A 26146-nucleotide genomic window follows, 5' to 3' on the forward strand; every position below is an offset into this window, starting at 1 on the left:
TCTTGCTGTTAGCCCAGTGGATATAAATTTTCAATTTATAAAATCCACCTTACAGTAAGCATTAAGCAGGATTTGTACCTCACATTCTTAATCATTCATGGTAGTAACGATATTCATCATGCATGTGGTCACCTCTCTTCTCCATCCACAATGTCCAAACACTAACTGCAGCCTGCAAACACATCATCATGTGTGACAGTTAGATGATGACAATATTGTATGTAATCAGAAAGAGGCACGGAGGCACATACACAGTGCCGATGTGTTCATTTATCATGTTTATTGGCTTCTCCCAACATGCTCTGTGATGCATTTGTCCCACAGTAAAGAAAAGTGGTTTGGTGCATCACGGTGAAATTCGTGAAATACAGTAAAACTAATAAAAACGGCATTATTCTCACCTGATCTGATTAAATGGGCATACCTTTTAAAAGTATACTATTAAAGTCCAGTGCAATATTAATCTGGCATTTGAAACAAAGGTCTGATTAGCTCTCTATTTGACCAGAAGAGGCAAAGCACTTAACTACAAGTTTATTTTAGATTTATTTAATTTTGATGTAGTTCACTCAGATATCCAGCTCTTGTGAGATTCACCATCCTCTATCCCAGAGGAACTCTCCAAGCTTCTAAAATTTAATACTGGATCATTATAACGACTGGTGAGAGCAAAAGATTTATGCATTGGTAAAACACATTTTGACTTGTTCTTTCAGCATTATTAAACGTGGGCTAAAACGAAACAAATAAGAATTGCAAAGTGTCGTTTCAGGATTTTTTCAGGTGCCATGTGTCTCCTTTTTTAAATAATGGTAACATGCATTTATGATTGTGAAGATTCACACAGCAAGGTAGGGATGAACGATAAGTCACACAACACTGCTTCAGTGTACACCGCTGGCTAAAAGCAGTCACTCTAACATTTCATTGGACTGCCTTTACCTCTGATAATGGCACACATTTGCTGTGGCATAATTTAATAAGCCATCCAGAGAGACACTTTTTATATTTTACCAACATTTTGTATTAATGATGGGAGAGTTGGACCACAGTGTAAAGTTTTCTCCAGCACATCCCAAATTCTGTCAAAGGGGTTAAAGTCTGGACTCTGTGGTGGCCAATCCATGTGTGAAAATGATGTCTCATGCTCCCTGAACCACAGTTTCACAGTCTGAGCCTGATGAATCCTGGCATTGTCATCTTGGAATATGCCAATACCATCAGGGCAGAACAAAATCCATTGATAGAAAAACCTTGTGATTCAGTGTATTTTGGTAGTTTGGCAACATTTTCTGGGCACATGACATTGCTGAACCTAGATCTGACTAACTGAAGCAATCCCAGACTATAACCCTGCACTCATGGGCTTGTATAGTAGACACTAGGCATGATGGAGTAGTAACTTCATTCATAAGTTGCTTACTTAATGCTACACAGCTGTTTGGTCCCAATCCCTTGAGTTTTCTTTGCATCGTATATGTAGAAAGGTGCAATATTCAATTTTTTTACAATCTGATTTCACTAAATGCTTGCGTCAAGAGAATTTTTTCTGACCACATTTCTCATTAAAGATGACAGACCACTGTGCATCCATGTTTTCAGTGATGCATTGGACAGCTCTTTACCCAATGTTGGTCATTTTCAATCTCCTTAGTTGTATTGTGGCTTGATGCCAGCCAGTAATTTGACCCTTCCGATATAGAATAACACCTTTTCCAAGAAAATGGGATATGTCTTCCAATGTGGTAATTGGATAATCACTGCAGTAGGTGTCCAACGAGAGGCTCTTACCCAGTTAGATCCTAGTGTTGATTTTTTTTAATGGTGGAGCAGGGTAGAATGCGAGAAACTACAGAAAACTAACAACTAACAAGAAACAAGAAACTAACAACAGAGCTGCCATATTACTGTCACGCTTGTTTGTATACAAATGGTAAAGCTTAGCATTAGAGCATTAGCATAACTATAGACAGTTATAGCACAACAAGTCAACAATCATAAAAACAAGTAAAAACAAAAACATTATAGAAATCTGTCAAAACCTGGTTCATGCTAAAAAAAAATTATATTGTTATTTATTTGGAAAAGAAAAAGCTGAATGAATGGTTATATATACAGACATGAGCCAGCACACTGGAAATCAAACAAGCATTCAAAACCTAAAATGAATTTTGTTGTTCATGAATGAAAGTAAATAACTGCAATTTGCCATCCTAATCAAAAATAATAATGTGCTTTACTATTTTTTCAGATTGTTTTTATAAAACAGTAAATTTAAAATTCATGGATAAGAACCATAATTATATTTTAGCATTAAAAAATATAATTTCCATTAAATAGCTTGATCACACTGGTGGATTAACCATCACAGAAACAAAAAATAATTTTGTAATTAACAAAACTGTTAAATTTGGGCAGCTGTGGTATAAACTTTACACTGGTTAGTAGTGTAAGACATTTGTTAAGCACTGAAATATTTAGTAATGTGAGAAGTATACCATAAAAATACATTAAAGACTATAATGAAATGAAATAAGTCTTTAAGCTATGGAGAGCTAGGAAAACTTGACAGACTCCATGCCATCTTTATTCTCCTCATGTACCAGATCTACATCTTCTTTCCCTGTAGGGTTACTCATATTACATACTGCTCACACTTTTGCCTGCAGTTGGATGGACTCATAGAGAGAGAGTGATTGAGAGATAAGACCGGAAGATGAAGAGACTAAAATGAAATACAAGGTGAGAGACAAAGTCAAGAAACATGTTGAAAATTGCAGGGACACAAATGGTAAGTCCACAAGTCTGTATTCATACAGTGTATTCATTCATTCACAGCTGACACACACATTAAGGAAAGCCGAGCAAAAGGGGGAAGAAGCCCATATGTAAATAACACAAGAAAATAAACTGTTTTCCAGCGGCACAGAATCGCTGCATTATCACCCTCATGGAAAATGTCAACTATAATTTATTCTGAGACTGCCAGGTAGCTCGGGGAAGCTTTTCTGCCTAATATTTAAAACCTATCACAGCTGAGCAGATGTTTGCTCAGGGAAATGGCAAAGTAAATAGTGTTTGTTTAAAGGCCTAGGACATGGAGCGACAAGCACAAACAGATGGTAATAGTCTTGGAATTACCTAAATGTACACCTAAAACTGACATTATAACAAAGTCCTTGTCTGGGGTGCAGCTATTGTGCTTCACAATTTAGCTGCCTATTGCCGTAGTAACTGATTTGAAATGTCTGCTGACTGACCTCGCCTGACAGCAAAGGATCAGTTGCCCTGCAGCTAATATCATAACAATCATTCCTTCTAATAATTTAATGTAACAATATTGAATTTCAAGTCTAATTTGCTATACCTCACTGCTATATTACAGTTTGTAGCTGTGTTAGAAATGCTCATATTTCAGGAAAATCTAATTTATTTCTCATTTGCTGATCTGTTACCTGGAAGTTGCAAGATCAGATTTTAAGCATTAGGAATAATTAATCTACACTGACTGGTAGTTAACGATGTAGGTATGTGTACATGTAGTACATACACACAGTTTTTCATGTATGTGTTATGTTTCTTTATTATTCAGCACAAGTTAAAAATTGAAAACTAGAAGGTGATTTAAGATGCAGCCTTCCTACAATCCGCAGATCTAGTTCTAGTCTATATTTTAGCTTATTGCATCAAATATCTTCAGCAGTAAACTGGTTGATATAAAAGTTGGGATATATATTATTGTCCTTTAACGAATTATTTCCAGTTTATTTGCCCTTATTTTTATTCATTCCAAAGAAAGGCCAGTCAGTTTACTACATTTCAGAGGTGAGCAACACGTGCACACCTACAAATCAGCCCACTTTCTTCCATAACAAAATTGCAAATACTAACATAAAACAGCTCCCATGGAGCCCCAAATGGAAATCATCCATATGAACTGTTATAAAATGTCAAACTTTGTCAAACTTAAACATTCCCCAAATGTATTTCTTTAAGAGACTTTATTTCATCCAATATAAACCTTTAACACCCAAAACAGCACTATCACATACTGAAAATCTCACACCTAAAAATCTAAACCAGAAGGGTAAAATTTCTATGTTCTTCACAACTGATGTATTATGATAAAAAGACCACCATAGATTGGTTGGAGGCATGGAGAAGAAAACATACGAGAAGCTGATTGGGAAACAGCGTGCTTAAAGTCTCAAAGCAATCAGTGAATGCGAGAATAAAGCTATTACAGTGCAAGTGGTTAATGAGAACTTATATCAACCCTGAAAAGCTGAATCTTTGGTCCCCTGACATCCCAGACACATGTTGGAAGTGTTTAGAAGAAAACAGGCGCTCTGTTTCTTTATGTGGAGACTGTAAAAAAACAAAACAATACTGGAATGTTGCTGTTCAGCTACAACTGATATCGTTGGTATGCAGGTACATTATGAAGCAAAAATGTGTGTTCTAGGTGTACAACAGCACTTATAGCACAACACATGCTGTCTGTGTCTTGCTTTTAGGGTCAAACATTTGCACATTTGCACATTACTTTAGAATGAGTAGATTACTTTAATAGCCTTCTACCTATTGTAGTATACTGTGTTGGTGTGTTTCTGCCATTTGGTGAGGAGTGAGACTTGATACAGCACAAATCTACTATCAGTTCCAAATCTTGTAACACAGCTGCATTTGGGAAGCCAGGAGAAAAATGAATGGGGAGAATCAACCAAACAGAAAAAATTAAAAAACTTTAAAATGCAAAATTCTCTGTATTTTTGTCACACCAGCCACTTTTAGATTGTTGTCATTCAATACATTTTTACTCTAAAGTGTCAACAGAGAGGAGAAGTTCACCGCTGTAGACTCCCAGTTGTATTTGGATGATGAGTAGGCAGGTTTACTAATCTAGCAGGAATAATTGCAATCTGAATGTTTTACTTTGGGTTCAAAGAATATGCAAAGAAGTTTATCCTGTCTTGTTATTTTTATTTTTTTTTCATCATGTGTGAATTCAGTCGGCGTAGGGGCACGGTCTACTGAACCAGCAAGGGAAAACAAATTGCCTGAAGCTCAGATTCCTTAATTAGAAACATCAGAGGAAAGAAAGTCATTGCTGTTGTGAATGAGCTTTACAGATGGCTGTGGGTAGGGTGTACATCTCTATTAAGATGCAGTGATAGGAAAAAAGATTGTGTTCATATTTTAGCTAACTATATTCATGTATGGCTCCAGTGTCTATGATACTAAAATATGGTTGAACCACTTTTATGTTCTTGACATTTGCGACACTACGTATCTTTTATTCTGACAAAACTATATCTGTCAGTCATTTTTGTATTAGAGTGAATCATTTTTCTAATATTAATGAAAAAGCACTGAAGTACTGCATATCTTGGAAAGCCTCCTCAGGCTTTCCAAGGTTGACTTAATGATGAAATTTCTAGAAACAGTTTTTTATGCATTTTGACCTCCGTAAAACTCACTTAACGCCAGTTTGTATTCATGCTTGATAAAATCATATTTCCTTTTCTTTCAGTTTCTTGCTGCATTATTGGACGCAAAGGCCAAGTATTTTATATCATTTTTTCAAAAAAGTTTTTTGTCCAGCCTTTTTAACCATTCAGTTTTATACAATTTCAGTGAATATGTGAATAAGAATTTGAATGAGTAGGAGTACTTTTTCAGTAAATTGTTGAACTGCAAACAGTTGTTTTTACAGTTCAAGCTGTCATTTCTTTCTCTACACGAAATCCTTTTCTGTTATTAGTTTTGTATCCCTTATAAAAAAAACTCTGCTGAACTGCTGTTTTTACCTGTAAATTAGATTCCATCTTTGTCTCCAGATTTTAATTAAAGTATCTCATTAAAGCACCTCCTTTCTGTTTCGCTGGAATTTATTTGGGTGGATTTTGAGTGAAGTAGGTGTTCCAAACAATCCTGTTGACAGTCTGTAAATATTATCACCTTTATCTCCACTTGATTTGTGCACATATACGATTTTTTTTTATGTTATGCCATCTTCTTCAAATATTCTGATGCCATCTTTTTTTTTCTTTAACTATAGCTTAATTATTGCTGATGATAGATGGCTCTCAAAAAACATGATTTGTCACACCTTTGAACCACTGAGACACAAAACAGAGAAACAGAGAGAAACAAAAGTATGACACAGAGTGGTTACATGGTTACCATTTCCTGCTGTGCACTGGGGGGAAAATAACAATAGTATTAGTGATAATAATAATAAAATGCATAAATTCATGTCTCATATGCTTTAGTCACTGATTTAGCACTTGTAATGTTCTGTGACCAAAGAAAACTCAAAAAGGTTTCTTTGCTCGCCAGCATCACAGTATATCTCTTTGTGAACATTTACATCCAGCAACTCTTGGCTCTCCCTTTGTCTACACTAAGCTCCTGTCCAAAATATAAGTGAAAATGCCTAAAGATAAAATCTTTGGAAAAAAATTATGTATTTATATATGTGTTTCTTTGTTTATCTAGGACTGGCAATGAAAGGAACTTATCCCAGCAGTGTGTATATGGGATATCATGATATGGAAGGGAAATTTACATTTCAAATGCATAGGATATTTCTCTATTTTATATGATACCAGAGAGGAGTCTTCTATTGCTGCAAAGCCACATATAGACTGTGGCTTCTCCCACCTTAAGAAGGAATATTTCAGAAGCATCCACCACAGAACCACCAAGGGCCAAAAAACCTTAAAAATTAACAAGGGAGTCGTTTTATTTCCAAGATATTATCATAATAATGCTTGGAGCCTAAATGAATTGCCTACATCGATACTGTGTGTTGCTCAAAGCAATACATGTGCCATCTCCTCACTCCAGCTGATACATTTGAGGCCAATTACGCTCAGACTGCTTCATCACAAATACCTCATCTCTCCTTTCCCATCCTCTATCTCTTTATGTAGACTCCTGAAGTGGGATGCCACTCCTCTCGAGTGATACAACAGTAGCTCCTTGGGTCTCTGGAGCCTTTCTGGCAGCCTACTTTCTCATTTAACCTACTTAGGAGGCTTTTTAAAAAGATCCCAAAGAAAGCTTTTTTCATTTCTGTTCTCATCTCACACTCTCTAATGGAACCTAATGGGAGAGACAGCTGATTGGAGGTTGAACGTGAGAAGGGATATACCACCAGTAAAGGCCGACACGTGGAAAGGGAGACGTGTGTTACTGGAGAGCAATGCAACCAGTACTGGCTCATCAGTAGGACGTTTCTCAGCCAAACAGAGGTAAACTGAGGTGGGAAGTAAATTCTGGTAAAATATACTGTTTGGAAATTTGAACAAGCACAGTGTGCAGGTACTACTTCATAGTAATACCGATTTACACCTCTGCAGCGAGCCTTCATGATATTGATCTCAGTGCTGTCTCTTCTGTTAAGCCCTTCCTGTTGACAGTTTTGCTTTTGCAGCATTGTGGATTTAAAATTCACCAGCCGTTCTTGTCACATCACATAGGGATATTTTTCTTTTATTTATTATTATTTAACACAGTATATCATTCAGACAACCAAGCATGAAATATTACTGCATTCCTTCTTGAAAAGACTCACTCTAGTGACCTTATTCGCATAATCGAAACAGGCAGTCAAAACCACGTCTGTGTAATTCCACCTTGCGCAGTGCTGTGCCAATAAAACACGGATTCAGACAGCCAAGGTTTTACAGACCTAAAGAATAAATTCTTTGCCCCTGACAAACTTGTCAGAGTTGGGGATAGGAAACAAGGTTTATCTAACATTGGCAACATATTATTAGCTATTTGATAAAGTCCTTTGTTTTTATGCGCTTTTTTCATTTCAGTAAGGCGGTCGCTATTTTATTTTTCTCCTCTCTTCTGTTTGCTTTTTTAACATTTTTTTGTGTTTCTCTTCTGCTTCCCTTTGTTTGTCATGGTACAACAGACTTTGAGCAGAGCAGAGAGGAGACAGGTGAAGTGCAGATAACCTTACTAGAGTTGATGATGTCAGTGCAATAAAAGCATTCCATAAATGTCAATCCATCTGTTCTTTGTTGTGAGTTTTGTTTAGTATTAAAAGCTTACACCTGGCTGCAGGATTTTTTTTTATTTTTATTTTTTGATGCATTTTATGACCACGTATTTCTCCCGATCCACTATGTTGGCTTCAACGCTGTGGACCCGTGGCTCCCATTATCTAGCAAGTGACGCTTTCACAGGGAGGGCAGGGTGACTTATTTCCATTGATGCCACCATACCAAATGAAGCAAAGGTGCAGTGTTAAGTCATTGGACTGGAGAGAGTTTGTGAAAATAGTCCTTTAATGGTCAAAATCCTTTATTTTGAAGATGACCTGTATTGAGCAGCTGTTTGGAGAGTCTTGTCCAGACTGGTGGCCGTAATCCAGTAAACCACTCAACACACATACTTGCTAGTCACCAGCTGCGTCTGGTTTACCATCTGGGTGGATAGCAGGTCCCTACTTTCTGTTTCCTCTCATTTAGTTTTGGATTTTTCCTGCCAAGTTCTTCCCCGGTCTTTAAGTTGTCTGTGTTGTTTTGGTCTTTGTAATGCAGCTTCTTTACTTGTCTGGCTACAGTCTGATACTTGTTTAAAAGTACCAGGACGTTCTCTTGAAGAATATTGTGTCACGCCAGCCTGAGAAAATACTGTCTTGAATCTCAAAACTAGCTCTTAAGTGAATAAGTAACCCTTCCTTTACCTAAGCAGTATAAGACTGATAACCTGTGACTAACTCTCCACAATAACCTGTAGTTTGGTAAAAAGGCCCATTAACTGCTTGTGTGGTTACTATACTGTGAATATACAAAGTATTATTTTCCAGCAAAAACATGAAATTCCTAAAACAATCAATATATTGAGTTTAGTTTATGCTTTTATTAGTGCTGTCAGTGCCAATCTCGTAAAAAATGACGTTAACGCCATAACCGCATTAATGCGGCCTCAAATTTTATGTTTTTTGTGAAATCTTTATGTCTTTAAGACATTTTATAGAGAGCAATTTTGTTTTTACTTTTTTTAAATACCCACAAAACTAATGGTCTCACTATTAGTTCTAATTAAGTTTTTATTGCTAATTAACTAATAATATGACTCTTACCCACTAAAATTAGATGTTGACCATGGGAATGTGATGCAGCTGCTAATCATCACCATGTTAGCTTTGTCACTGCATCTATATCCACTTATTCTTTGATAGTAGTTCTGGTCCCTGCACAGTCACTGCATAGAGAGTGTGTCATATCTTCAGTGATGGAGCTCAGTCACAGAATTACCAGATTGAGCCATTGGGGAATGAATGACAGAACAGGACTTCCTGCTTATTAATTGCCACATTTTCATTTCTTTGCCCCTGATATGACACAGGAGGCAAGTTCCCCAGATCCACTGCTAATTGTGTGGCATTCCATCACATCATGCTGGCAAAAATTCAAGAGCCATTGATCAAAAGCTATAGCTCCTTCCACTGGATACACTCATGGTGATGGTGATTAAGGCCAGGAGGAAGAGGAGGAGAAGTAGAAGATTGAAAAATAAAAAAAGTTTGTGATTTAAAATTGTTGGCTGCATTTGTCTAACATATAAGAGCATATAATAAAGGGAAAAGGCATTATATTTGTGCACTGTAAACAAGGACCAGGTTTAATTTTTGAATAAAATAGTGAAGGATTATTTGGTCACATCTACCTTCACAGAAACAACATAATTCACCCTAAAGTATTATAACAATACTCTAAGGTGTTGTAGATATCCAGTACAATTACAGGCTATCAAGCCCCAAATATTGAGCTTTTCCTCTGAGTTTTGTGTTGCTGTTTGTCTGCAAAAGAAATAACTCAATAGAAAAGAGAGCTCCAACAATGCTCTGACTTGTCAGATAAAGACATTTTATACCAAAAGGATTTGAAGTGTTGGCATTCAAAAGCATAAGTCCTTGATTAAAATACTTAAAGTCTTTGCAAGCATTCAGTTGGTTTTTGCCCAGTATTTCATCATCCTGAAGCATCCAAAACATGCTGAAATTTTAATCATTTGGCACTCGTAAGTATGTCTGTCATTCACTGCACTCGTACTGTATAGTGCAATAGTTCAAACTCTCAGTTCACCATTAGGAAGAACTCCATGAAAGCCAGTTAAAGTAGAGCCTCCTGAATGACATCGTGCTTTATGTGCATGTTTAGACATCTGAAAAGATCTTCTGTTTCTTCAAGGCTTAGCGGCTTTATGTTGTTTCTGTGTGGACTTTTTATATCATTGTAAATGAAAGTAGACAAATTCTGTTCCCTTGCCCACCGCTGATACACTAGTGATTCAGAATGTTCTACTGACTGAGCACCTCTCAGAGCTGGAAACAGTTCTGCATTTCTACAGCAGAGTGAAATACAAAAAAATAAAAAATAAATAAGAATTTCCTGTCATATCCTCAGGACACCATGCGTCATTTCTTCTTATGATTGTGTAGCTAAAATTGTCAATGAGACCTCCCTAAAAGTGCAGGGAGAACTCCACAAAGAAGCCCGTGCAGTCTAAAACAAGAAGAAACAAACAGAGAATATAGGATTCAGAAATATAGTCCTTTAGGATGGAGGAGAAACACAAAATATATGTTTCATGCTACACTTGTTTAAGTTGTACAATAAAACGTATTTAATGCTGGTTAGATTTTTGTAAGTCTCCCAGACAAAAAAGAGAATGGGATGACCGTCATAATCAGTAAACCTACCAATAGTAAAGTAACAAATGTGTGTAGAGCATCTTTTAGGAACAATCAGAATTCTACCTGGGCCTTGTTAATAAGTCAGTGTTTGTTTCTCCAGTCTTTTTGAAAATGGTACGTTTTTAGATTGAAGCATGGCCACTAAGCATGAAGGCAATGTCTTGACTGAGCACACTGAAATACTACTTTTCAGAACTGCATGGTCTCGAGTAACAATGGTGACTGAAAAATATTGATGAGAAAAAAGAATAACAGAGCGGATGAAAAAGAAGGAAGCAGATGGAGGACAGTGACAACCTGGGGCCTGTTCTCCAAATGTGGATTAGTCTTTTGGATGCATCAAATTGTCACTGCAACATAAAAGGAAACCATCACTCAATAGTGCTGCTCAGTTCTTGTGGGAGGAACTAATAGTGATTGGTGCACTGGTAAGAAGAGCATTTCAAATTAAGAGAACAGTGTGTGATTGTCATTACGGTTTAGTGGTCCCTGACTCAAGAGCCTCCTTTGTGGGAGGGAATAATTCACATGAATTGACATTTTTGATTTATTAGCCCGCTGCACAAAAATATGCGTGGTAGTTTAACTGGTGATCCTTAATTGGTTGTTAATAGGAGTGTGAATGTTTTTTTGTCTTTCTGTGTTAGACCTGGACTGACAACCTGGCTGCGGCGTACAGCTGGGCATGCCTTATAGGGTTGTAATATTAAAGCAAAGCATTTCTTCTTATGTTCTTATGCAATGCAACTTTGTGAAATGCTAAATTAATTAAAATACCTTGTGGTTCAGAGTAAGAAATGAGCTTGCTCGACCTCTGTAGCCCACACTATCCGTTTTTCAGGCTGTCTCAGACTACTGTACTCTACCACTTGCATTGAATCTCTGAATAATTAGTCAGAGGTTATTTACTGGGCAGTGTAGTTGTAAGGCTTTGATGAGATCAAGAGGGAAAAAACCCAGATTGTATCCTAAGTGATTTACGTCTTCATAGTATGTCAAAATGCAGCTGTAAATCTGTGGTGTGCTGTAAAAATCCACTATAACTGCAAATACTACAAACCAACAGAAGAATACTGGAAAGAAAAAACAAATGAACAACAAAGAAAAGGACAGTGACATTACTGGGTAGTGCAAATCAACATTAGTACTTGCTTAGGAAGTTTTTCTGTGAGTAGATTTTTTTTCTTTAACAAAACGCTTAATTCTCTACTTTCATTTTTAGCTATTGTGCAGCTTTTGGAATCTCATACATCATCCTCTGCTAACACTGAACTATGGTTGAACCCTCTTTATTCATGCTTTTAAATAAACTCACTATTGTTGGGGCCATTTAGATCAGCCCACTTTGGCAGGTTAGCTTGTCCTCAATGTTAACTTGCCCTGTTAAAATGAACCAGCCTCTAATTTGAAAAGGAGCTCACAGAGGTCATGATGGATGGTGTTTTCTTTCCAGTGGCAGGAGGTCACACGAACTAATATCCCACATCTCTCACATGCTTGTGTGTATAACAACAGACATGAAATTGTTTCTTTTCCTCATTTTTAATCCCATTCCACCCCCTCCCTTTCCCTTTTCATTCCTAGTGCTTGTTTCCGTTGTTATCACACCGTCTCCTGTTTGCCTTTAGTAGAAAACAGGAAGGTGAGCTTGTGTGTGAATATCAGTATGGCAGGTTGTATAAGCTTGCAGTCCTTCCTGGATAGATGGTAAAGTCACCCATTTCTCATGTTCACTTCTGTGAGATTTAGTAGGGCAGATTGGTTTCAGGGTTGGCCCCGCACTGATGAGGGGAAAAGAAAAGGGTCGTAAATGTGTCCTGAAATGTGAAAGAGAGAGCAACAAACATGGTGGAGCTGCAGGGTGCTGTTTGACCTGTGAATGCTGCTTTAGCTGCAGGGAAAGAAAACTGCGGTAATTTTACTCATTCTCAGTACACAGCATCTCTCAGCAGTGTTTTAAGTTATTCATGCAACTTTGCTATTTCATGATCTGTTCTCAAACACTGAAGCAGTGTTACTTGAAAGGTTATAAAAAGCCCAAGGGCAACTCTTATACAATCTTATATTTCATACAGCAAATATTAGCGTGTTTTTGTGCCTATTGACATTGTGTAGTTTGTGTTTAATGCAGTGTTAGAGTTAACGTTAGCATCTTTAAGTTCCTCGCACAGTTGTAGCTCATACTCTAACGAGTAAAGCATGTTTTCAGATTATTATAGTAAAAGTAAAGTAAAACTTTATTTATATAGCACCTTTCAAGATAAAAATCACAAAGTGCTTCACAGAAGCTAAAACCTAAAAATAAAAATCAACCAAAAGCAAAATTATAAATTTGTTTTTAGTACATTTTTTAATATACAGACATTTGGCAAACTGAGAGAAAAAGAAAACAAAAGTGTTAAAAAAAATAATTTTTTAAGTCAACTCAAGTTTGCTTATATAGCGCACTTAAAAAGCAACAGCTGTTGACTAAAATAATCAAATGACATAAAAATAAATGGCAAAATTTAAGACAGAAAAAATAGATTTACAGAAAAGTTCTGCTGGTTCAGCTTTGACCTGCTACACCAGCCTCCAATTGGTGTCCAATTATCGCAGTGCATCAGTTATGACAGGATAGTTTGTTTTATTTAACACAAAGTTTTGGTCCTTTCATGTGTTTGAAAGAGGGCCTTCTCATTGTGTCTTTGTTTAGGCGATTGTTGGAGTGCCTGACAAAGTGGATTGACATTCTCTAAGCTGTGTACTTGTATCTACAATGAGATTATCCAACACTCATTCTTGTAGCGTACTGTTAGGGCTATTCAGATTCAAGGCAGATTATATAAACATCATGCAGAGATCTTGTGTTAACCTGCGCTGTCACACAGCAAATGTGTGCCTCTTACCAAAAGCAATCAGGATTGAGCAGCTTAGCAAATGTGCAGGAGATTTATATAAATTTGTTATAGTTAATCCTTTAAAGACATGAAAGGATAATCCACCTAAATTACTGTTTTCAAAACTTTACATGTGCATGTGGCAGATTTAAAGACAGTGTTTAACATAAGGTAATAATAGCTGTTGCCTTATCTTTCAAAATTGCTACTTTATTTTAGAAAATGAATTCAGTCTCACTTTGTGGAATTAAAATAAACTTATATTATAAAATATGTCTTTTCATCCATGGAAACCACCTGAAAAACTGTTTATAAGCTGACAGATGACTTGTTAATTTTAAATTAATTGCTCCAGATGGACAACAGAGACATTTCACTGTTTACAACGTGTAATGAATTTCTTGAATAATAATGAACTCAAATTTAGAGCCCTTTTTTGCCAAGTGCTGCATTCTGTGTCATTACAAGCACCGAAATGAGTTTTAGTTAAAAATGGGCTTTAAAATTTTTGAAGTTCATTTTTCTCTTTAATTTTTCCTCTCACAATATAAAAAGACTCGGCAGTCTTGCAGCATCAAGGTGTAATTTATTTATTATATGCTGCTAGTTTAGAGTAGTCCATTAAATCAGTTCTGGGAATCACTTCAGCTGCAGTATTAGAAACAATTTACATCACTTTGCAGGTAGTATTAGAATCCTTGAGTGACCGCCCATCTGCCACTTTCTCCACTGCTTCATAAGTTGCATCTGTTGGGTGTTTTCCAGGTGGTTTTGATTTGCTTCTCTTGCTGTAGAGATTTAAAACCAAAGAGTTTTGTTAGTTTGAGGTGTGTGTGTGGTGTATATATAAATAGATATAGACAGACAGACAGATAAGATGCTTTAATTATTTACTGGTGGCTCTATAGCTGTGACTTGGTTTTGAAGGGAGCTTCCAAAAGTGGAAATTTTCAGAGAATTGCAGGGTTGTACTTTTTTTTGCTTTGGCGCTTGGTGCTGGCTTCATTTGCTAAGAGTGGCCCATGTGAGAGTGTGTGCACTGATTGATGACCAGCAACAATGGTTGTTTTACAGATTTTCAGCGTATTTTTCTAGATACTCCCATAGAGGTGATTAATCTTCATGAATAGAAAATAGGAATGATAAATTAAAGTGTAAGCTCGGAGTAAACTGTCAAACCAAGAATAACACAGGCCCTGTATAATTAAGAACTAGTTTTGGCCTGTTTCCTCGTGTGATAATGATTTTAAATGTTCTTTATCATAGCTGTAACAATGTTGGACCTCCAAATGGAGGTTTGGCTGTGCCAAAGTCTGCTTTTCATAAGCAAAGCCATTCACCAACAATAGTGGCTTTTTGCAGCTTGTCCATTCGAATCTCTTTGATTTTATATCCATCATAACTATCTGGATCATGTTGTTCCTGTCACACGTTGCTGAAGCAACAGCAGCTTCTTTTAATAAAGTCCAAAACAAGCAATTTCAAACGATTAAACACAAGACTAAATAAATGATTTTTCCCACCTGCTACTGTCTTAATTTTAAAATGAGGCAGGAGGACAAAGCAAGGAAATGAGTCCTTCTGATGCAGATGTCCATTAACCAAAGAAAGGTTGTACTGCTGTGTTTTGTACCTCACTACACCATTTAGTCAACCTGTCACTGATCAGTTCACTATTTATGTTTTTATCTTCATTTATTTCATTTTAACAGGTGAAGAAAAACAAAAATGAATGCTTATCTGGCAGATAGGCACCTGCCTGGCCGGTACACCATTGGAAGTATATTTTCTGACTGAGTTGGATGTTTAATTGATTATAATTGAGTGAGGAGATTTATAACTTACAACATTTGGAATTGCAGCTGTCACATTTCTAGCTCCCAGTCTGCTTCTCCACTCAGATGTGAAACTTTGCTAGTATGCAACTTTTTATGAAACAACCATGGAAATTGAGACATGTCTCAAATGCTAAAAGTAAAGACATATTAATTTCTGTTTTTTTAATGTAATTTTATTATACAGCATCAAATTACAACAACAGTTGCTTATAATAATACCCCAAGAAAACCCAATCTAACAAATGACCACCTTTGAGAAAGCACTTAGAAACAGTGGGAAGGAAAAACTCAATTTTAACAGGAAGCAGAACCAGGCTCAGGGAAGGGGTGGTCATCTGCCACTGGTTGGGGGGAAGAGAGGGGGGAAAGACACACTGTGGAAGAGAGCCACAGATTAATAATAATTCATAATTAAATGCAGAAATGTATATAAACACATAGTGAGTGAAAAGAAACAATGCATCATCTTCACCCTTAGCAGCCTCGCCCTATTGCAGTGTAACCAAGAGATGAATCAAGGTCACCTGAGCCAGCCCTATGCTTTATCAGAAAGGAAAGTTTTAAACCTAATCTTAAAAGGAGAGTGTCTTTCTCCAGAATCCAAACTGGGAGTTGGTTCCATAGAAGAGGGGCCTAAAAGTTAAAGGCTCTCCCTCCCATTCTACTTTTAAACACTCTAGGAACAACAAGTAAGCCTGCAGTCCGAGATTGAAGTGTTTTATTGGGGTGATACGGTACTATAAGGTCATTTTGATAAGATGGGGCCTGATTATTCAAGACCTTCTATGTGAGGAAAAGAATTTTATATTTAATTCTGGATTTAACAGGGAGCCAACAAAGAGAAGCCAGTATGGGAGAAATATGCTCTCTTTTTCTAGTCTCTGTTAGTACTCTCTCTGTAGTATTTTGGATGAACTAAAGGCTTTTAGGATAACCAAGTAAAAGTTAATTACGATAGTCCAGCCACATTAGTGTTTTAAATTGTCTTGCTTGGCAAACTATTATGCTTACAACATGATCTCAGAAATAGGTTGTGAAGCGTTAGGCCACAGAGATCGCTTGGCAGGCTCTTGGCAACCCCTGCACACTGGAGAAACATGTCTATTCACTGGCCAGTTGGCGAATGGTCGTTACTGGCAGCATCTAAGTGAAATTGGTTGGATACAGGTGTATGGTGCTGCACCACAAGCCTCCTTGCAATTGCTTTTTTGTCAGCAGATTGCAGCGTTTGCCCATAGTGTGCATGCTCTGTGCAAACTGTCCAGGTACTCCCCAAGCAGAAGTGAATCATGGCTTTTGAAATGTGCTAGTTACAGCAGTAGAAATGCAGTAACCGAAGGCAAACATTCTACATTCGGCTTTGTGTCACACTTTTTCCAAGTTTCACTATCGCTCAGCGAGCAGTTTGCCACTGTTGGCAGATAAGTCAACGTCTTCCATCCACCTACATGTTACCATGGTAGCCTGCCAGTAAGCAAAGCAATGATGGTGCAGCACCTTTTTTGCAACCACTTTCACCTAGTGAAAGCAACGACCAGCAAGCAACCCTAACCACCAAGCAGTGGTTGAATACAAATATTAGGCCTAACCAAAGGTTGCAAGGTGTTGCTGACTGGTCTCTAGTCCTGTGTAAATGAGGCCTAACATGACATTTTTGATATACTGTTTATTACTGAAGTCATGTGATTCCTCTAGACAGGGATTCAGATGAGAGAAAATACTATGTTCTTTGGTAGTTCTTGATTGACCTTTGAGATAATTATCCTTGTAGTAGCGCTAGGAATAAGAATATGAAAAACTAAATATGAACAAATCCAGTCAGAAAAGACTGAAAAATTACAGTTCTGTTATTCAAACACCAAAACTCTCTATAATACTGCAACATTAGGTAGGATTTTTTTCATGCTGGCAGTTGTTTTATGCCTGAAAATCACAAGAGTAAACAGGAAAAATAATACATTCCCTTCAAATTCATCTGCTGCAGCCTTGAGTGTTTAGGCACAACTTCTGTACAGTATTGGCACCATCTCCCACAAGAAGAAAGTGACTTCACTAAAATTAATAAGGTGGCTCAGTTTTTACAGACACACAGATAAAATTGTTCTAAACGTAGCTTATGGAGCATTGGCACATGAGGATATGCAACATTCTGTGGTTGTAGATAATTTTTCACCCCCAGACTGATCCAGTCAAATCATCAGCAATTATTTGGAAGCAAGTTTAAAAAAACATTTCCACCAGAATGGACCTTTTCATTACAAAGTACGTTTCTATTTTGCACAGCAGTCAGTCATCACTGTGAATGAAGGGGTGCCTCCATAATGAAAGCGAGGTCAAAATCCATTGATGCCAGCACAAAAGTAACCACAACCCTTAATTCATTAAGTTTTTAGGCACCAATCTCTCTTTGAAACATGACGGCCTGATGTGAGCTAACTCGCCGCAGAGAGCTAAGTTTTGAATATTTCACGGTAATGCAGTTCGCAGTCGTAATGATATTTGACACATCGTAGCGGGTAAGGAGCGTCAAACATTATTACAACAAAGCAGTCGGAGACAGCCAGGAGAATGTCGTCTCTCATCAGCTGACAGACAGCTCGCGAAGCGAACTGTGAAATAATTTGTCTCATTGTCTGGCAGCCAGGAGCAGGACTCAGCAACAATAACAACAAGCCCTGTGGTCATCTCTCCATCGTTTGTTAATAATCCTTCATTTTTCTGACTCTTCTCTGCTTGGAGTACGCGTCAACCTGCCTGCCAGGAAACATCATGAGAGAAAGTTTTCCTCAAAGAAAAAAAGAGCTGTTCGAAATTCAGTTTGGTGAATGAAGAGCAACAAAAATGTATTATTATTCTTCTTATGTGAACATAAATAATAATTCATAGGGAGCCATCATAATTGATGATAGCTAAACCTGTCCCCTACTTTCATGCTGCTATGCCTTTGAAGTTTTCTATTTTGACAGGGATGGATAAAACACAAGCTCAGTATTCTTTGGTTTTTCACCACTGAGTCCTTTACTTTAGATACATGCAGGTAGACCAAAGCAGGGTTAAAAATTCATTACCATGAACTCTAGAAACTGGTTTAAATCACCACATCCTTTTCTATGAATCAAACGTACTGTAAATTGCATGATGAATTTTAAAATTTTAATGGCAATTCTGCAAAATCACTAAACTTGGCATGGACTACATTGACTTTGTTTTTCCCAATTTATTTCAGTGTGGTTAATAAATCTTTCATTAAAAAAGCAGATAATCAAAGCAGTCTGTTCAATTCTTTTTTTCATTATTTCTGACATTACTTCTGTTATTTCTGGTCTGAATCATCTGTCCTCGTCTTTACTGTGTAGAGAAAAAAATGGAAAGTCATTTTGAATTAGGATTTGAGAAACATATTCTTCCCTACCTGCGCACATTGACTCAGGCAGAGCAGACGGCTGCGTTTGTGATAATCCCTCATCTCTTCATTCTGTGGGTAGCGAGCAGGAGGTGGGTAAGACTGGTATTATACTGCTCTTCGGCAAGGAGAGCGGGCCACGGTGGAAGCTTTAGGTCAAAAAAACAAGAGTCAGAAAGGTGGATAGGTAAAGAGCATCCCTCAAGAGGCCCAGTGGTCAACAGTGCATGGGTCTTACCTGTCATAGGTCTCTTGGTGTCGAGAATGCAGTGGAGAGGAAACTCTGGAGCCAAAGAAGCCAAACAGTCAGAGAGGAAGCAAAAAGGGTCTTTTGACAAGTGCAAGTGTTCCAGTGAAGCCTAGAGGATTAAAATCAACTCGGTTCTTGAGCCTTTTTTAAGTGACTCTTATGTAAATGGGTTGACCAAGGTCAGAGGTACTATATGCAGCATAGTCCTCTCTGTTTTCTTCTTACACAAAAAAGTGCACAAGCAAACACTGGTGAACATCGTTTCATGTCACAGTACTTAAAGTCGATGTAAGTATCCTCTCCAGGTGATGATTTTGTGTCTCTTCTCGCCAACTTACAAGCACGTCCTTGAAGTCCGTTATTAAATCAATTTGTTGCCCCAAATGCCATCATGGCTCACAGCATTCACCAGAGAGTACACCTTGGCTTATTGCTCGCCTCAGAGCCCACTGGCAAGGCTTTGTTATGCCTGGTCTGAGCCACATAGATAGCACTGGTCCTATCTTTCTGCTTCTGTCCACCTGTCACAGCAGTCATTCACCTGTGTAATCAAATTATCAGGGGCCCAAAAGAAGCAGACGACAACAGGCATTAAAATAGGGAACAAAGAAAGGAGAAGCAGCAAAGATTTCTGTACAATGCTATGTCCAAAATTATATAACTGCATATTATTGATGTAGTAAATCAGTAATAAATACCTAGACCAGAAGCAATGAACCAACAAAGAACAATTGACTTTTAATTTCCCTTTAGCTGTACAGAGCTCAGTACTCTTGTACTTTTTTTTATTTAATAATAAGTATTTATAATTTATCTGAAAATTGATGAGTGTAAAGACAGAAATAATTAATGTTCCTGCATGCATGTGATGTTGTTTCCACTCATTTTGTGGCCAAGGACAGAGTTAAGGTTCAGAGCAGCAACAATGATGTGATTAAGGACTTTTAGCTAGCACTGGTTGTGTTATTTTTAACATATGACAAAAGCAGATTTTTCATAATTATAGCTGAATTGATTTTTTTTTTTTTTTGAGGTATTCTAGGTTTATTTAGCTTTAAAATTAGCTGTAGCTCATATACTTTAACTTGTCTTTCCCGTTAGTTCTTAGATTTACTTTTTTTTCTCAAGGTCAATTACATACTAATGGAACGCCCACTGATTACATTTTCCATCCATTTTCTTCCCCATATTCAGTTCAGGGTTATGACGGGGCTGGAGCCTATCCTAGGTGTCATAGGGTAAAAGCCAGGGTACACCCTTGACAGGTTACTAATCTATCACAGAGCTAACAGGGAGACAGACGTTCACACCTATGGCTAATTTATCATTCAACCTAACATCCATGTTGAAGTGTGAAGCCAGAATACCTGGGGGGAACCCATAAAGGCACAGAGAGAACAGCTAGCCGCCACAGAGAAGGTCTCAGCAGCGAGTGGATTTGAACCGTGTGGATGGCTTTGAAAACACTCACTGTTATACTGCTGTTCTGACTAATCTCCGAAGCCAGAAGAACCCATTGTTGAGGGGAAAAAAGAGGAAATGCCAAACTACTCACAAGCAAGACAAAAAAATCAGTGTGAACACGTCTTGTGGAGTGATGAATCTAAAATTTAAATTTGTGGTTCAAGTCACTGTCAATATGTCCCGAGGTCAGTGTCTACGGCTATCTATAACAGATAGAATCTGCATTTCAGCAAATGGTGGGGATCTTATTAAAACTGATGAAATTATGAACAGAGAACAGTGCTGTCAGATTTTGATCCACCATGGAATTATATGTGGAAAATGCTGGATTAGAGAAAACTTCATTTTTCAGCATGACAATGATCCCCAACACTGCCTATCCCTTAAAAGCATAGAGTGTCTGGAGAGAAAACACACACATGGAGCACTACCATTCATGTACTGGCCTCCTGAGAGCCCGGACCCCAACATTATATATAATATTTAACAGTGATTTTAGAGAGAACAGACCAAAAGACAGCCAATATCCAAAGAAGAGCTTCAAATGTCCTTCAAGAAGCCTGGAGAACTTTTCCCGAAGAAGGTTGTGTTGAAGAACAAAGCTGGTCATACCAAATACTGACTTTCAAGCTTATTGGAATTGTACAGACTTTGTTTTTGTCTTATATTCTGTGTTTCGATTTATGTTTGCCCATGTTTCAATACATCACTGCATCTTAAAAGGTGATATCAGTTGTGTGTTTAAAGCATATATCCCACTTTAACCATGAGTGACTATTATAGTGAAATTGACAATTTTCCGTTCTCAGTGATAACTGTAGTGTCTCACAACTACGATTTTAAATGATAAATGATATAAATATGCAGAGCTTTCAGACAAAGCAATAACAGCATGACAAGAATGTTTCTGGCGCTTGCCTTAACAATTCAATTTTCAAGGTTGAGAATTGCAATGCGGAGCCAGTAATTGCACTGCATTCAAGGTGCATAATTCAGTTGTGAGCAAATTTCTTTAAGAAACAAAATGGAAAATAGAAAATCAATTTGCTTATTTATTTACTACCATGAAAAAAAACTTGGCCTTCATTAAGCTCGTTGACAGGATGTAACTGTCATGGTTTTGGGTCGGTGACCCAGTGTTCTGTGTTTTAGACTTTTTAATTTTGCTAAATTCATTTTGAGTTTGAGAACTGGGCCTATTTCTGGATGTTATTATGTTGGGTTTTCTTTTTTAGTTACTTTAGGTTATCAGTCATCAGTTTATTTTCCTGTTCCCTCAGTCCTGTCTCTGTGTTTCTTGTTTAGTGTTTTCCTCCTGTTTTCTTACACCTGTCTTTATGTTTTGTCCTCAGCATCTTCCATGTTAAATCTATTGTTTCCATGTTTGTTATTCTTTGTGTCTCCCCCTCTCATCGCAGTGTCCCTCGCCCTCTCTCATCCCAGTCATGTCTCGGTTAGGGATGGGTATCGTTTAGGTTTTATCTGATACCAGTACCAAACCGGTACTTTTGAAACGGTGCCGCTGCTTAAACGGTGCTTAAAGAATGGAGAACACACACTTTGTCCAAAAACCTCTTATGTTTAGCTGGTTTTTTTGTAAAAAGATAACAATGTTAGCCTTTTCTGCAGCTAGAGGGCATATATGGTATCACTCTTGGCTGGAAGCAGTGCTTAAACAATGGAAAAAACAAACTTTGTCCAAAAACCTCTCATGTTTAGCTGTTTCCCACTTTTTCTTTGGTCATTTTAGCCTTTTTGGCCAGGGTGAAGGGAGTATCTGCCATCAAACAAGAAGACAGCCGCATGTAACTACGACGGTGTTTGCTAGTTCACCTTACATGCATTAATGTAATAATGTGGTTAGTAGGGGTGGGGGAAAAAATCGATACTGTGTAGTATCGTGATATTTTGTTTGCTAATAATGTATCGATACAGGGACAGCAGAAATCGATATTTTGTTACAAAAAAAGTTTATATGCTCTGACTTCAGAGCATGTTGATCCTTTTTCTGAGCAAGAATCCTGACATTCCTTCACTGTCCAAATGTGTTTAACTTTTTTTTTTGGCAGCAATAAACATGACAGTTTACTTATTTTAATTTAAGACATGTTTTATTTTAATTAAGTTTAAAACTTTTTTATTTAATGTAAAATTATATTTTGTTTTAATTTACTTTCAAATTCTTCAGTTGCTGAAGGGGCTGCACAGTTTTCATAAATTGCATAGTTCAGAATAGCTATAATTGTACCAGATGGTTGCATTCAGTTAAGTTGGACTAGACTGTAATACAAACCGTTCAGTTTGTCAACAATAAAACTGAGAGATGAAATGAGAGAAAGACTGAGTGTGAGACTTTGATATTAGATAAAATGAATATTGATAAAGTTTACCTTTATGTACAGAATCTGAATATCGCAAAATATTTTAAAAAATTGCAATAATATCGTATCGTGCGTTAAGTATTGTGATAATATCGTATCGTGGGATGTATGGTGATTCCCACCTCTAGTGGTTAGCCTACTCAACGTAAATTACATACGAACAACATTAAGCTACTCGCCCAGAGAAGAACGGCTGCTGCTGCCATCATCATCCGTCATCATTTCTGCTACACTGGCAGGGCTAGGGGCCAGGACAGTCTTGGTGTTCTGTCTCCCTTACCTGTCCCCATGTTCTTTTTCGTGTTTCCCCTGTCTCATGTGCCCATGTTTGTTTATCCCCATCCCGATTTTACGCTTGCATGTCGTATGCGTGCTACTTCCTGTTTTATTTTGTCAGTCCCTCGTCTCATGTGCCTTGTTTCAGTTTTGCTTCTGCTATAGTGATGTGTAACAAAAGTCCAGACTTGAAAAGGGAGTCCTTACAGTTTTCCACTGCAGTGTTTATTCTGTATTTTTTGACCTTTCTGATGAGTGGCAGGCAGTGTGAATTGCTGCTTTGTCTACAGTAGCAGAAGCAAGCACCACAATATCAAGTGTATTCAAAAACTATAGCATTTCTTTTAATATGCCAGCTTTTTTTCACATCAGTCAAAGAGCAAGGACTTTTTATACAAAGTGTTTTCTTTTCTTTCTTTTTTTCTCGTTTCTTCATGCACATATTCAAAACACATTAAAATAGGTGCATATAATTACACAGTAAAGTGCATTTGAAACTATGCATCAACGTTCATCTTTTTCCTAACCTTTCTCATTTATCTCCTTTTGTAGGTATGGGGACATGGTGCCAAAGACAATTGCTGGAAAGATCTTTGGCTCCATCTGCTCCCTGAGTGGCGTCCTGGTGATCGCTCTGCCCGTCCCTGTCATTGTCTCCAACTTCAGCCGCATCTACCACCAGAACCAGAGAGCAGATAAACGGCGTGCTCAGAAGGTACAAGTTAGTGTCTTTATCTCATGTGCTTCGACAGTCTTCAACAATGAATATTAGGGGTGCAACGATACACAAAATTCACGGTTCCGTTCAGTTCGATACTTTGGTGACACAGTTTGATATTTTTTCGATACAAAAAAAAATGTTCATGCCTTTTTAATTTGTCATTTATTAAAATTATAAATATATATTTTAACTCAAAAGTACAGTTTTTAAATTTAATGTTGCTGAAACAACAAAGTAATAAAAAAATAAATCTATCTGATCAAGAAATTACTCATCTTTGGAAAAGACCGTTTATTACAGAGAAATGGCTCTTTCCAAAATAAAAGCTATACTATACGCTTCTTCTGGGCTATATTCTCAGCAGCATATTAAACAGGTCCCCATAAGGAGAATCATGTGCTAATGGCTGTCTAAATGACTCGGGTAAAGTTTGTAGCATGCGTGCTTGTTGTTTTTGTCTGCTTCCACTTGTCTTTGCACTAGGATGATGTCGGCGTAAATGTGCAGTCATATTCGTTGTGTTCCCACTAGTGCTGTCAGCGTTAATCTCGTTGAAATGACGTTAACGCCACAACACGGCAAATCTCCGTTAACGAGCTACCGCGGATCGCCCCGTGCGTGGGGCTGGACGGCGTCAACACGTTAACGAGCAAACTGCGCTAACGCACTAGTTCCCACCCATGTAATTGAGCATTGCGTGGCACATCCGACATACTGTTTTACTTTTGTCCATGACGGGCTTACCTTCAGGGTCATACCTCACATGAAAACCAAAATAGTTCCAAACGCCAGATCTGAATTAGGGTGGGGGAGGTTCAATTTGCCCTGTTGCAACGAGAGCTTAACTTCTGTCTCGCTAGCTTGCCCTGCGGTCAGTGAATCTGCGTTCGACTACTCCGCCTAGGCTGCACTGTCGAGCGCAGATCCACTGAGCGCTCAACACAGACAGCATCGTCAGAAGGAAAGTTGATAAAAATAAATTAAACATTTTGTGTTGTTCGATACATATGCATACCGAACCGAAAGCACTGTATCGAATGGTTAAATATCGATATGAATATTGTTGCACCCCTAAGGAAATCAGTGGCTGTGTTAAATCATGTGCAAATATTACCAGAGGAGTGCATGCTCTTTATTTTCAAAAGGCCGAAGTTGTAGTGCAATATGACACATTATTAAGTTAATGAGAATAAATGGGAGGATGAAATGTTGAGTAAAACTTTTGGATGAGTACTAATAGTTAGTCCTAAAATGGGAATAAAAACGTTTGAAAGTCCTTTTGTTTTATTCACATCATTAAAATAATGGATGTGAGTTTAAAGATCTTGATGACAGATGAGTTTCGTTCATATGGAAGGCACACGGGTATTTTACCAACTTAAAAAAAGGTGCTGGTGAAAGGGACTGACCCCAATTTGGAACTGTACAACTGCTTTGCAAATGAATGTCCTTCACCATAATTCATCCCACATTTTTCAGCACCATCATACACACAAGAAATGTGTTGCCCTTCAGATGCACATTAACTTAACATACTTTTAGACACACTCACACACAAGTTGTGTGTTTCTTAGACACACACTAAGTACCAAATGTTAGCCAGCCATTCACTACAATTCCCCCAGTAGGCTTGACCTTTCTATGGGGCTAGATAAGAGCGCTATTAAGTTAGAGAGCAGCTGCTGATAGCTAATTGAGGAGGGAAAAGTGTGATTTGAATCCTTACTGATATTAGAATCCTAGGTGTGTGGTTTTCTAATTAATATACTGATTTCAATCAGTTCAAACACAACAGCATGGGCTCTCTCGCACCTTTATTGAGTCCAGTGAGGCTCAGTTCTGAGTAAAATAGGTCTGATAGAGGCAATGAATTGGTGAACTGGTGAAGTTGGATTCATCCTGTTAGATCAAACCTCAGTCACTCTTGGTAATATTTACATTCAAGAAATTGAGAAAAACCTTGTGTACTTACATCTGGTTTCATAATATTTTCGAAAGGCTGCCCAGTTGTGTATGTTTCATAAAAATATGACGCACTAAATTATTTTATTGTGTCATTGCTACTTTAAAACACTGTTTCCCACTGATGTGGTATACAGAAAATACGACCTCTGCAGCACTTCTTCTGTAACACTTTCATAACAGATGCGTAGTTACTTGTTCATTGACAGAATGTCTATTGTTTTGATATTGACATGCTTAAGTGGG

At 37.6% G+C, this 26146-nt stretch overlaps 1 protein-coding gene across 2 annotated transcripts in view; it reads left to right on the plus strand.

Moving 5' to 3' along the window:
• The window catches only part of LOC146387665 (A-type voltage-gated potassium channel KCND3-like), a 91121-nt gene that overhangs the window by 43453 nt on the left and 21522 nt on the right, over positions 1 to 26146 (plus strand). For both annotated transcript variants that reach the window (XM_084929440.1, XM_084929441.1), the window contains exon 3: positions 23770 to 23932. In XM_084929440.1, the coding sequence (XP_084785566.1) occupies positions 23770 to 23932 (163 nt within the window). The remainder of the gene's footprint in view (positions 1 to 23769; positions 23933 to 26146) is intronic.

The sequence above is a fragment of the Perissodus microlepis genome, chromosome 5 (genome assembly GCF_051167445.1).
Source record: "Perissodus microlepis isolate ML-2025 ecotype Zambia chromosome 5, ASM5116744v1, whole genome shotgun sequence".
Classification (NCBI taxonomy): Eukaryota; Metazoa; Chordata; class Actinopteri; order Cichliformes; family Cichlidae; genus Perissodus; species Perissodus microlepis.